Here is a 14,034-nt window from a genome sequence, read left to right as displayed (position 1 = left end):
AAATGTGAAGACATGTTGGTAGAGGCATCTTGTTGCTGCTCTACTTGCAACAGGAGCTGGTTCAACCATGGACGTATCTGTTGCTGGAAGTGAACACACGGATCATTTAAATTTCACAGTGCAGCGAACGTCGAAAAAAATTATAGAATTAGAATCAGTTTGGAATGTTTTGTCTAAGATTATTATAATTAGAGAAACTGATTAACGTTTGACTTTGAATTATTAAGTTAATAATCTCTGTCCAGGTCTGTTTGAGGTTAGAGCGCAAGAGTACCTGGATTCACTACCTGGGAGCGAGCAAAGAGGAGTGAACAAATTCCTCAAAGGCCTCGGTGAGATTTATTTTATTCCTTCAGCATATCAGCAAATGTTATAAACAAACATAATTCTCTTAAGAAAACGTTGCTCTCTATCACACTTTATTTTATTTTTGTGCTTTGTCTTTTTAGGAAACAAAATGAAATTTCTTTCCAAAAAATGAAACACGATGGAGAAGATGCCCTCCATGGACATGCAAAGGGTACAGAATGGGATGTGCCGTAGGATCAGGTCATCGGATGTCCCCAGAAATGAACTGGATTCATAATATGTGAAAATGAGGGAATCTGGAGAATAATAGGGTTTAGTTCTCAGCTTTAACAGTTAGTCCGGTTGATGTTGTGGAAACCGGTGTATGAAAGCAGAATCTAGTCTTATAACCCACGGTAAATGTTTTCCAGGTTCTGTCTCTGCAGTGTATCACTGTATAGCATTGTAAATGTTTTAACAACTGTGTTCCAATTGACTAATATCACCCTGTGAAGAGGAATGCCACTAGAAACCAGTGTTGTATAAAACCTTCAGTTACATTCCAGCTATTTTTATAAAGGCTTTTATGACTATTATAGTACAACTTCTTTATCAACAGGAGGCTTTTAAAATAATTTATGTTACTTCTAAAAAAAATCTAATCTTTCCTTTCTAAATTGTATTCACATCAGTGATAAAGAATCACCCATTACTGGTGATAAAGAGTTTTAGTCCAGACATGTAGTAGAAACCTTGTGTAACTGATGTTATGTGTCACTGTTTAAGAAATGTACCTACTTTGGGGCGTTAACCTCACCACGGTAGAAGAATCGGAGGGTGAACATAACGTGAAATGTCTCTTTTTGGGGAGTTTTACTGGAGTAAAGGTGCCTAGAACTGAACAGTGATGTTTATCAATCAGTTTGACTGTGTTTAAAAAAGAAAAAAGAGAAAAAAACAACTAGGGACATTTTAAGCTTGAGTGATATTGCAATGAAATTTCATAAATAAAGTGATTTTAAATTCGACGAATGACTAGTCTTTGTTTAACATCAATAACCATGTTATATCTATGTTCCAGATCCTGGCGATCTGGAACATAGATATAGGGACTATGATTTGGTGAATGAAGTGTCATTCACATTTATTGGCACCCCTGGTGTATGTGTGTAACATGCCTCCTATTCATGTGCAGTCCCCACATTTGTTTTATGAATCTGTAGATGGTATTCAACCTTTTCTCTTATGGTTCCTTATGGGGGGGTTCTACAGGAGTACAGTTGGCCTCATTACTAGGGGCCACATGCGGTGCAGGAGTCTGATTCGCATTGTAGGCGTTAAGATTGATAAGGGGTTTTTGCTGCATGTTGGACTCCATGCGCTCTGTCAGCAGTCCTGCCCATAACTTTCATCGACAAGATTTCGAGGTATAGAAAAGGGCTGATAGGGGTTTGGGGACCGTGGGATGTTTTCTGGTTCTGCTGATCCCTAATGTGCTAAGGCAGCCTTGTGCAAAGTAGCGAGGAGAAAGATCCAAACCTTTAAGTCTAAGTTGCCCTCACTGGCTCAGAGAGGAGATCCTCCCACAAAGGAAGGACTTCAAGTATCTCAGGGTGAGTGAGGTGAGAAATGAGCAGGAGAATGACAGATGGATTTTTGCGGCTATCGTTATTTTGTGGATCCCGGATGAGGTGGAAAAGAGGACTGCGATTCCCCACTTTCCTTGATGGGCCCTCTGTGTGTCCTTGGGTCGTCCGCTACAATTCCTTTATAAACATCAATATTTTCACTAAAATATTCTTTCTGTCATGATTTGTGGACATTAGGATATAAAGGAACCATGATTTCCTGGTCAGACACCATATTTCAGTGAAATGGTGAAGTCAGAGTAAAAAAAAAAATATGCAAGAGGTCACTCCAGTTGCTGGAAGTTGGAGGGGATTTTGCTGGGAGTTGGAGGAAAGTGGGCAGCCATTCGGCCGGCGTTTGATTGGGAAGGGCCATTTTGAATGGCTGCTACTGTATGGTCATGATGTAAAGAGCCTGCAGCTGAAATCAGTTCCCTCCACAAGGAGGAGCTCATCCAACTGGGGGAGGCTTGGAGAGATGCTGCTCCTCCACATCAAGAGGAGGCAGTTGAGGTGACTCTGGCATCTGTTAAAGATGCCACCCGGACCCCTCCCTCAGGGGGAGTTCTAGACACTTCCCACAGGTGGGAGGTACACAACACGGGGAGGGACTTTGCTCCTTGGCTGACCTTGGATCGCTTCAGGCTTCGGAGCTGGTTGATAAGTGGTGAGTATGCAATCCCTGCAACCCTGGCCCAGATAAAGCAGCAGACAATGACTATCAGTACTTTCTTTATTCATCGTTTGCCTTTAATTACCCTGATTTTACATTTATATATCCAGTCATTGTTGAACATAAGATATTTCTCATCCCCTGCAGTTCTTTTTACAGATGTGTAAGATACTGTTTTAAACTACTGATCAATGCACTTATTATTTATACAGATATCAATAAAAATATGAGGGATTATTACAATTCATATAGCTGCTAAGAGGAGACACAACAGGACATAAGAACCAGTAAAAACAAAAACAGAAGAGGAATTTTCAGAAGTGCTCTCTCCAATGTCCTAAAATATGTTAAAAACCATGTGATTCCATCGGGCTGCATAGCTTCAAGTGAAAGTGACACTGTAAGAAAATACTTCTTCCTTCAGCCTGATATTAACATAGAAAATACTGAATAAAAGTTTATAATTAGAAGCTCTAATTACTCTGTTGTTGGGAGAAATATATACAGTATTTTATTATTTATAAGAGTTTTGATAACTGACTTCAGATAGATTTTCATCCTTGGCTACATCTAGATATTTATAACAAGAAACAAACTAGCTGGGATTTTCTGTTTGAAAAAGATGAACAACACATCCTCAGTTTTGTCTGCATTAAGTAACAGTTTAAGGTAAAACAAATATGAATGATAAGTTCAGATGATATTTGTAGACAAAAAAACAAAACAAAGAAAATGTCAGTAAACAGCTGAATTATTATAATTTTTTGCCATAATGCAAAATAGCTTATAGCTAAAACAGAATGGTCCTTTTCCCCCACAAATGCAGATACATTCAGTGCTGTATTTGATAAATGATCAGTGAAGCTCTGGTTGCCAAAAATCTAAATATGCTTCTTCTGGACAAGAATTCTGCAGCACCTGTAAGTTCCACTAGGATGCGCTATGACACATTTTATAAGCCACCATTTATAAGGCTTTTATAAGCATTTTATGAAACTTTATTGAAAATAATTTGGGGGTTAAAATCATATAAAACAGACAAGGAGACAGAGAGGGAGGTTAGAAGAAAGAGGGGTTAATAACTAAAAGAGAGAGAAAGACAGATAGAGACAGGAAAGAGTGCATGAAGAGAGAGGAAAAAACAGCCAACACAGTTACTCCTAGAAGTCTGCTTCCACACCTGTATGAGATGAGTGGAAAATAAAACAGAGAACACAACAACAGCAAGAGGAAAACAACAGACAACCAAAGTAAACATAAAAAAATCTTAAAGAGCAGCAGCTTTCCCTTAGATATCTATGTTGAAGGCTAAACTAATGGTGATTACACAATACTAATAAAGGAGGTATATATATAGAGGTATATATATATATATATATATATATATATATATATATATATATATATATATATATATATATATATATATATATATATATATATATATATAGCTGCAGCTTAGTATTAGTATCCATGAACACCTGGAACCAAACTCTATGGTATGTATGCATGGGCAATGCTCCTGTATAAAGGGTTTACAAATCTTTTTCAGAAGGAAAAAATGCTTAATAGGGAAAGAAAAAAAAAATCATCACAAATATAAAGAAATACACCCAGTGTCAATTTAAGAAAAAAAAAAAAGTCGACAGTTTTATTATTATTTTTTTTTTAATGCATTCATTTGGTGACATACAGTTTTTTTTTTTTCCTTTTCTAGGAAACAAACCTTTTGCAATCCCCATGATATCCACTAGGAGGCTCTCCTGGTCGTTTTGGTCACAGGGCACTTGTTGCCTTTCTGGGTCCGAAGTTTAAAATCACATCTCATGTACTTTTGGTTTCAGCATTAAATATCGAAATTTACCAAGAAAATAAATTAAAATGTAAATTTTTTTTTTAAAAAAGTTAAAAATAATCATTATTGCTGTTATTATTCATAATAAAGAATCAGAACAAAGAAACCCAGTAAAAATGAGCATTTTGTTTGCTTAATAACTGCATTTAGATGGTTTACAGTAGGTTCTGATACTGGAACAGGCTTTCTGAACAATCATTTGCAGATTATCATTGATATCTGATCAGGAAATATAATTTTTTATGGTACACATATACTGTCACATCAGTTGATAATAAACACTATTGTAAATATTATTTGTAATAATCTAAATCCCTTGTCCAGCTGTCAAACAGTAACCCGGTCAATTTAATGTAATATTATTAATCATGATGTGATTGCCTATCTTCTTGGTTTAGTCACTTTCTTCTCCAGAAACCTCCTCCTCCTCCTCCTCCTCCTCATTACGCGCTGACCGGTCAGACTTTCCTCCCCTCTCCTCTCCCCTCCCCTTCTTCCCTCCCTTGGTCTTTTTCTCTGGCTTTTTCCAGGCTTCATGTCATACCACGGCTAATTCCTCAAATTCCTGCCGTCCTCTCGCTTCAAACAGGCGGCTCCAGGAAGGAGACGGGGCAACAGAAAACAAACAAAGGAGAGGCAAAGAAAAACAAACATAAAAAAAGAAGAAACAACTAATTCACTTTTTAATTGAGAGAGAGAGTAATTGAACCACCTGCCTGTCTGTCTAAATGTGTTTGCTGGAGTTGTAACAGAGTTTCAGCAGGTAAGTCAGTTCAAGTGTTTTTGCTCTTTACTTTTTCTGTGCGTCTTTTTCTTTTTCTTGGGTCGCGTAAAGTTTTCAGCTTCACTTTTGCTTCAATAAATAAATTCCCATTCACCGGCGGACATAGCATACCTGAAATATCTCACATTTCTCAGCAAGAATTCCTGCATTTTTTGTTCCTCCTGCCTTTAATTGCAGCTGTGGCTCTGACTTCCTGCGCCTCAGCCGGGATCAGGCTGCCATCCGTGCGCCTGACCCGGGGGGAAAGTTTTCCTCTGCAGCCTGATGCACCGCCTATTTACTAACTCACAAATTATATAAATATATACTTTTACCCTATTTCCTGTTGCAGCAAAAACTGACTGCAGGTTTCTGGATATTAGGGCCGATTTGCTCCAAATTTTAAAGGATTCATTTTTTTCTTCCATTACATCATAAACCAATTAAGATGGGATTGAAAGTGAAATAACAAATTAAAAAAAATATGGTTTATTGTAATAAAAAAGAGGCATTTTTCTTGTGATTTACGTCCTATATAAAATATATATATATATATAGAAATTTACCTGCAGCTTGTAGACCATGGAGAGAGCTCCTAAACAGGCTATGTAAGTGTAATTTTATTTTGAATTAAATAGGATAAAAACAGGTTTAACTGCTAAGGTTTAACTAACCCTAACTTTATTTTGGCCCTTCATCATTTTTCCACCTCTCACTTACAAATGATGCAAAGCATCTCCGTCCTTCATCATTTACTGCAAAGTTTAAAAGATTATAGGCTAATCATTATTATAGTGTGTCTTTGCCTGGTGGTAAGGATCATTGTCTCACTGTAAAGCAGGGCTGAGGTTAATCAACCCAGTCGACCTTAGTAATAAGCAAACTAGGCTGCTGCTCAGGACACCAAGGCTATCCCAGGTTTATGTCCCTATTTTAGACCAGCTTATTACCATTTTATCCTGTCTCCTTATGTATCCCTTTACTTTATCCATGAAATGTTAATGTAGTTTTGATTAATTGCTAATATTTATAAAATGCTATATTTTTAGTTTTAATTTTTATTGTTTATTTTATTGCCGAAAACACATATTGTATCCTTTTTTTATGGAATTGACTTTTGATGATGCTGGAATAGACTCTATCATATGAAATATAGTGAAAATATACAAAGCACAATTCTTTTAGATACTAATTATTGAAGCCATGTGTGAACGTTGGTTTTAAATATGGCAGTAAGCATAATATTAAAGATCGCTTTAAGTAATATTTTGACTGAACAGTAATGAAATGTATGGACTTATTTCAGATTTTATTGTCATGGCTTAATTTTGGCTTCTTCTATCTTTTAATACCTAATGTTATGTTTGTCTGACCTGGGGTCAAATTTATTTTACTGCTTTACCTGTTTTCAAATATACCTCCACAAATAAAGAAACGTTTTCCCTCCGCAATTGTAAGCTTGACCGTTTAAACCTGACTCCTTTTTTGAAACTGTACCTAGCTGGTCTTAAAATGCGGCACGTCGAACATGACTGCAAGGAAGAATGAGTAAAAAAAAAGAAAACAATCGCCACAATTTAAAATACTTCAAAACAAAGTGCTTTCTACTTGTTTACTCATTTATTCCTCCAAATATGCAAAAAAAAAATGAAATAGTAATTAGGGGATTTCATCTACCGGCTGATTGAATGGAAAAAATGCATGAAAATAAAAATAGTGGCTGATGGGCGATGGTCTTTCCTGAATTTCAGTTTTACCTGCTTTTTTCTAAAGCATAGCTATCAATATGGGACAGCTTAAATTAAGCTTATGATCAATTTAAATGTTCTTCTAAGTTACCTCAAATAATGGTTTTGTTTTGGTTCCCAGGTACCTAGTGTAAAAAGACATTCACGCAGATTAAAAACAATTAGATCACCACAATAACTAAAAAATAAACGTTCAAAGTGCTCAAAGTTGATTAATTAGTTCATATCCTATCTGTAACTACATGAAGACAGTGTCAGTTCTCTGAAAGTCATTTCTTTACAGCCTTGACTTTACTCTGATTTGCCTTAATCACACATTTTTTTAAACTTTCTTTTGGTTAACTCCACAGTTTAAGGTCAAACTGCTTTAAGGCATTTTAATGATTGTAACTAGTGATTTCAAGTATTAGTTTTACCGTGCGTTTTATTTTGGACCATTTGATGTTCTGGTGTTCTGACTAAAACGTTTCAGTTGGTAGGAGATCCTGTGTGGCTGTTTTTGACACATTGTGTCTCTAAATGTTGAGCGCTGATGAAAAAGGAGGGAAAAGTTAATTTCACATTTTTTATTAGTTATTTTGTGACTCTTATACGGATTCTCAACAGACACTGTCACTGAAAATAACAAAACAGACAATAACAAAACAAGGAAAAAGTCAACTTATGAAGCGTGTTGAACGGAGATCCAAAATGGAGCAGCATCAGCAGCTTAGGACGTGTCTGTGACTTTGACGAAGACCCAGAGAAGGAGAGAAGAGATCCTCTCCTCAGCCAGCTTTATACTCCGCTCCACAGCAGCAGGGAGAGGACGGGAGTCTCAGGTCATCAACACACCTGGGCAGGATTAGGAGCAAACCCAGGACCAGGGCAGTAACAACACATTAAATACACTTCAATTATGTTTATGAGAAGGAATGGAGAAAAAAAAAGGTGTAAATGTACAAAAAAAGTGAATACAAAGAGAAATGAAAAGTGAAACAGTTTGCAAGGGGAGCTAACAAAGAAACTGACTGCAAGGCCAAACACGTGTTATCAGTAGAGAGTCAGCTGAAGAAAAAAAATCACTCAGGGAGCAGGAAACCACAGACTGACTAACTACACCTATCTGAATTATTTATGATGTTATTAAAAGCTTTATGTTTGGAAAACCGAAACCTTCGTTATTTTATTTTGGTTTATCTCTATGTGCTGAAGTGTAGAAGTTATAAACCAAAAAAAGGCCTGTATAATGCTGGCGAAGTCTACCTTAGATAATGCTTCTGCGTTAATATATTTCCATCATTTATTTTGTAATAAAGTCAACTGAAACGCAGAATAAGCAGCTAAATAAGGAAGGTTCAGTGTACCATGAAAATCTGTTCATCCAGTCATCTCTGGTACTGTTAGGCACATTTATGTGAACTAATATGCCTCCATGTTGGGAAAATCCACACATTAGCTCCAATGAACTGGAACAGAGTAGTCTGTTGATACGTGAAGTTAATTATTTTTATTATTTTATGGTTTAACTGAGTGAGGATACTCCTAAAACAACTGAGGGGACGATGAAATGAAATATAATTTCTTACAGCCAACGTGTATTTTTAGGTGAATTGAGATGATTAGTCCAACGATGGTGTAAAAGTGTGTATATTTTGTGCGTGTGTGTGTGTGGGGGGGGGTCATAGGGTGTGCACTGTAGCAGCTGGCAGGAGTGTGTTTTCCTGAGGAGCAACAGGTGGATTAGAGCACTGTGACGAATGAATGGAGGGAGATGGGGGGGAGGTAAAAAAAACACACCTGTTCCATCCTCCCCTGAAATGTTCCCTCCAGCCAGCAGAGATTTTATTGTTTTCCTCCATGGCCTCTGATCTTTGTTTTTTATAGCCATTGCGATCACTATATTCTCAGACAACTTAGTGTTTTGTTATATTATATTGTATTTTAAGGCTTTTGTTGGTTGGATTGCGGCAGCATGTGTGAGAGGGTGGATGAAACATAATGTTTAAACGAGGAGCTAACAGTTCTGCGTTTTGTTCTCGTTCCGGTGCCGTGTGTTAGAATAGCCTTGAGACAGGTCCACTCCACAGCATAGGAGAGTTTTTGTTTTTTTTCTCTATCCTGGTTTGTTGTGTTCATCCCACATAGCGATCATTCCTCCCCCGCTTACACGAGAAAAATGAATAATGCCTCTGATATGAGGCTGTTGGAGCAAAGCATTTTTGCAGCCTCCCTCCCCTCCTTGTCTGCAGCTTGTCTGATCTACATCTCCATTGACGGGGCTAATAGACCATCTGTGCTTTTCTCTTAATTTTCCTGAACACAAAAGAAGGAGGCAGAAATAAAAAGTCCTGACAAACCAGCTTCTTAACAACATCGTTATGAATGTGGTCCATTGATTGTCCTTGACTTTTTTCACATTAGTTTTATCTTTATTTTTTTATTAAACAAATCAAGTTAGCCAGTTTACTAAGAAAGTGACCTCTAAGGGCAAACAGTGATAGTGGATATTATCTCTTAAAACTTATGGGGATCAGCCTTTTAAGATTATTTTTCATAAAAATCTTTTTCCTCCACCTCACATAAATTAAACATAAAATACAATGACCATTTTTGCATGGTAAGAAAATGAAAAAAGGTTTAAATGATGTGAAATATTCATGATCAGTTTTACAGTTATATTTTAATGACTTTCAAATTGGTCATTTACTGGTGAGATTTGGGATCTGAAGGAGTGGATATTTAAAGTCATGGAAAGACAGCTGCCTTCTACTGGGAACTGGACCCATCAGCGAGCTTTCAGACTAAATCAGAACAATCGAGCTGGAAGAATCAGGAGATAATTCTCTGCAGGTTTTCTGCTTTCAGTGACGAATAATCAATAAAGCAAACAACAGGTTAGAAGACGGCATAAATGATCTCTGGGCCACATTTATACTGAAATCTGAGTTTTAACACTTAATCTGCTTTTTTCTGTTAATGCAAACATTGTCCTCTATGAACTAAATGTTCTTTGCACGATTTTTAAGCAACTTTATTCTTCAAACTTTCCTGTAAGTGTTTTACAGTTTATCTAAAGGTCTTTCAAAGTTTTGCATTTCAAAATATTTATTTCCAGTTCATTTATCCAACCCTGCTACATATTGCTGATGTGTGCTTAAAACTGTTGGAGAAAAAAGACAAGTCAGCCCTAAAAAAAAGAAAAAAAACACAGGAGGGAGGAAAAAAAGACCTGGCACAAGGATTCAGAAGATGGATCATCCTTTAGTTGATCATCTACTGTGTGCAAAGTTTCCCTGCTCATTCCTCCCCCCCATGCGTGTATATTTATTTGGGATGTAAAGGGGAAGGGGCTCACATGGAACACCGGTCACACAAAAAGTACTTTAAAAAGGCCCCTTTTAAAATGGTCACTAGATCACTAAAATACATTTTAATAAGTAGCTTAAGAGCAAATAAATACTATGAAAGGCCTTTAGAGTTTGTGTAGAACTACTAATTAGCACAACAACGACACCTTCAAAGCAAAAAGAGGTACTATGAATCCTAACCACTGAAAATATTAAACCTTCAGCTTTGTGTTTAAGCCCTGAAGTTCCTGCTGGTGCAGCGCAGTGGGAATCAGTGCCAGAGAACAGTGCTTTTAGCTAAATCCCAGCAAAACAAACCTGCTGGTCGCTACGGGCTCTCTCACAGGGACTTTATTGCCTGATCTGGTACTTTATATTCAAAATATTTCCTGCCCCTCACATTCCCAGTATGATTATTAGTGCAGCTTTTGACCACTAGAGAAGACAGATGCACTTCCGTGCATAACACTATGTTTAACAGGAACTGCTGCAGGTGGGACCAAAGAGATATTTAGAGCTTATTTAAGCTTTAACTCAAACATTTTTACAGAAGAAATATGTGAAAGATACTGAGAAGTGTCCGTGTGCAGTAAAGTTTTGGGGGAAAGAGATCCAGCTTCCTCTGTGTTCACAGTTTCTGTGTGTTACTTTAAGTGGACTTACAGTGTAAACCGTGCAGAACGCACCATAACGTCCGTCTTTTGTGAATTTTTTATATTAGCTTGTGTCATTGGTCAACGTATAAATAGTTGTGTAAGAAGCGAGTGGATTGGTTTGGTGGGTTTTTGGCCTTATGACCGCAGTTCCAGCTGGGGGATTATCCCACTGAGCAGATCAAGGAGGGGGCCGTGAAGGAGCACCAGGAATCAGGCTGGAGAGTGAGGGAAGAAGTAGGAGTTACTGATTGGGGGGGGGGGGTTGTTTTAAAACATGGCTTAGTTTAATTAACCTACTAGACGCACAGAGGGAGGCACAGAGCCGCACTCTAATGGTTTATGGCCGCTACAAATCTCCCAGTGACCTGCAGTCGCCTGGGGTCAGTCATAGGTGTTTTGAGATCAGTTTAGCAAACAGTAGAAATGTCTCATTAGTTGGTGTTTGTTTTTTTCCAGAGATTTTCATGTGGCTGTTATTTAAAAAACAAAACAAAAAAAAAAGCTAATAATAGCTCACTGTTTGGGTGACTGGTTGGAAAATGATCTCAATTAGGGTTTTTTGTAAAACACAAAAGAAATTGTTACATGATTTTAAACTGTTTGAGATGTCCAGAATAAATATGAGGCTATAAGGATGGAGGGACGTGTCCTGCACAGTGTTGGGCACGTTACCTTGAAAAAGTAATTAGTTATAGTTACTAGTTACTTCTCCCAAAAAGTAACTGAGTTACTAACTGAGTTACTCCACAACAAAAGTAACTAGTTACTAGTAAAAGTAACTATTGCGTTACTTTTGCGTTTCTCGCCCCCGTAACCCTCACCACCCAGCCCCCACCTTCTCGCCGTGTGTTTCCAAAGCCAGCTGAATAGAGCGAACGACAAAGACAAGAACCTGCAGAGAGTTTTGCATTTATTGCAACTGGTGAGTATATGAAATTAATAACTGGGGATGTCTAATTCTGAAATCCTGTGTACTGCAACATTTATCTATCTATCTATCTATCTATCTATCTATCTATCTATCTATCTATCTATCTATCTATCTATCTATCTATCTATCTATCTATCTATCTATCTATCTATCTATCTATCTATCTATCTATCTATCTATCTATCTATCTATCTATCTATCTATCTATCTATCTATCTATCTATCTATCTATCTATCTATCTATCTATCTATCTATCTATCTATCTATCTATCTATCTATCTATCTATCTATCTATCTATCTATCTATCTATCTATCTATCTATCTATCTATCTATCTATCTATCTATCTATCTATCTATCTATCTATCTATCTATCTATCTATCTATCTATCTATCTATCTATCTATCTATCTATCTATCTATCTATCTATCTATCTATCTATCTATCTATCTATCTATCTATCTATCTATCTATACTCTGTGTGTGACATAAAATATGGATCTCCATCCCTGCCACAAAGGCCATCAAATAATGTTTAAAATAAAAAATACAGTAGGTTGAGAAGGCAGAGTATCCATCCATCCATCCATCCAGATTTCTCTCTTTCTCCATATAGGCTATCATTTGATCGTTCAGCTCTCCATAGTTCTCCTGTGGCGCGAGCACAGGGCGACTGTTGCGCGCCTTTAGCGAGCATGCGCGTTTCCTGTCGCGTGTGCGGTGAATCGTGCCGCCTGCGCTGTGCGGAGATGCAGGGGAAACCGTATGGGGAAACGCAGCTCGACGTAACACCGGTATTTCTATCAGGAAAACGCTGTTTTGCTGCCGGAGTCATCCTCACTCTCCATCTCTCTGTGTGTGCTGTACGTTAACACCCACCAGCAGAAACACCCACCTACCCAACTGACAGACGGAATCTCACTATACATCAGCCATTCTCATCCTCCCCTCTCTCATGACAAGGCGCGCACCTCTGGATGACCTAAAAATAATCTTTAATATCTCTTAAACAAAAGTAGCACAAACAATATTTTTTTCTGCACAAATCTTCACTAACGTTGCACTAACCATTCAGTCTATTTGCAGAGTTCTTTTTGACGTGGGTGGGGTGTCAGCTTCACGCAGCTGCGCACGAGTCTTATCATGAAAAAAGGCTCATTGTGTGACCTGAGTAACGCGCAGTAACGGGGTGTCTGCAATGGTAACTGCGTTATAGTTACAGTCAAAGTAATTAGTTAGATTACTCGTTACTAAAACAAGGTAACGGCGTTAGTAACGCCGTTACTTTCAACGCCGTTAGTCCCATCACTGGTCCTGCGTCTCTTCGATGTCTGCTTTTTAAAAATTATTTTCATGCTTTATGTTGTGCTTGTTAATTGAGTTAAGAAAAAACTGTTAGATTGAAATCCATGGCATAATGTGCACAACCCTAGACCTTTGAACATTGTCATATTTCAACCAGACCGTAACGTATTTTATTAAAAGTTTATTTATACGAATGGTTGCATTCCAAATGCAACAAATTGCCACCAGAGTCAATACTCTGCAGAACTACAAGTCTTTTAAGGTATTTCTTTACCTTCTTTGTAGCATTGTTGCCAGTACTGCTTAAAGGTATTGTGGAGGACTTTTGAGAATTTTTTAATAGCAAACTCAGTTAACTTACCGTTTGGACAGATGATCACTACTTTTTGCTTCCCATTGGTCACGTAACTCCTCCTCCACTAAGCGGCGCCTGCGTTATCTTTGATATGGCCACCGTGACAGCAAATCCCATCATGCTTTGAGAGGAGAGATCTTCGCACAAAGCATTCTGGGATATATCTGCCTCTTCTGAGGCCTTTCTTTTCTTCTAATACATTTTGTTGACACATTTTCTTTCACAACCCTCTGCCTTTTTCAAAGAACCCCGGTGAGAAAGGTGAGCAGTAATGACTGTCTAAAACTGTAGCTCACCACAGATATATGCCTAAAATTGCGCATGCGCAGAAAAAGCAAGTTTAGTCCAACTGCGCTATTGATGAGAGGGTCTAATGCGCGTTGGGCGGAGCTACCACATCCTTTCTTTGTCTGGCGGCTATATTTGCTGTGATCAGTGGGAAAACAGTAGTTTTAATATGTTTTTAGGTGAGAAAGTCCAAATGAAAACTTCATCTGTGCA

At 37.7% G+C, this 14,034-nt stretch overlaps 1 protein-coding gene across 2 annotated transcripts in view; it reads left to right on the top strand.

Annotated features, from left to right (window-relative positions):
- The window catches only part of si:dkey-82f1.1 (DENN domain-containing protein 2A), a 49,487-nt gene extending 48,171 nt beyond the window's left edge, over positions 1-1,316 (top strand). For both annotated transcript variants that reach the window (XM_038280417.1, XM_038280416.1), the window contains exons 19-20: positions 246-332; positions 450-1,316. In XM_038280417.1, the coding sequence (XP_038136345.1) occupies positions 246-332; positions 450-481 (119 nt within the window). In that variant the 3' untranslated portion in view covers positions 482-1,316. The remainder of the gene's footprint in view (positions 1-245; positions 333-449) is intronic.
- Positions 1,317-14,034: the final 12,718 nt, after the last annotated feature.

This window comes from Cyprinodon tularosa, unplaced genomic scaffold (genome assembly GCF_016077235.1).
Source record: "Cyprinodon tularosa strain WSP-4 unplaced genomic scaffold, ASM1607723v1 ctg16, whole genome shotgun sequence".
Taxonomy (NCBI): Eukaryota; Metazoa; Chordata; class Actinopteri; order Cyprinodontiformes; family Cyprinodontidae; genus Cyprinodon; species Cyprinodon tularosa.
The sequence above is the reverse complement of the archived record's forward strand: the minus strand, read 5'-3'. Positions and strand labels throughout refer to the sequence as shown.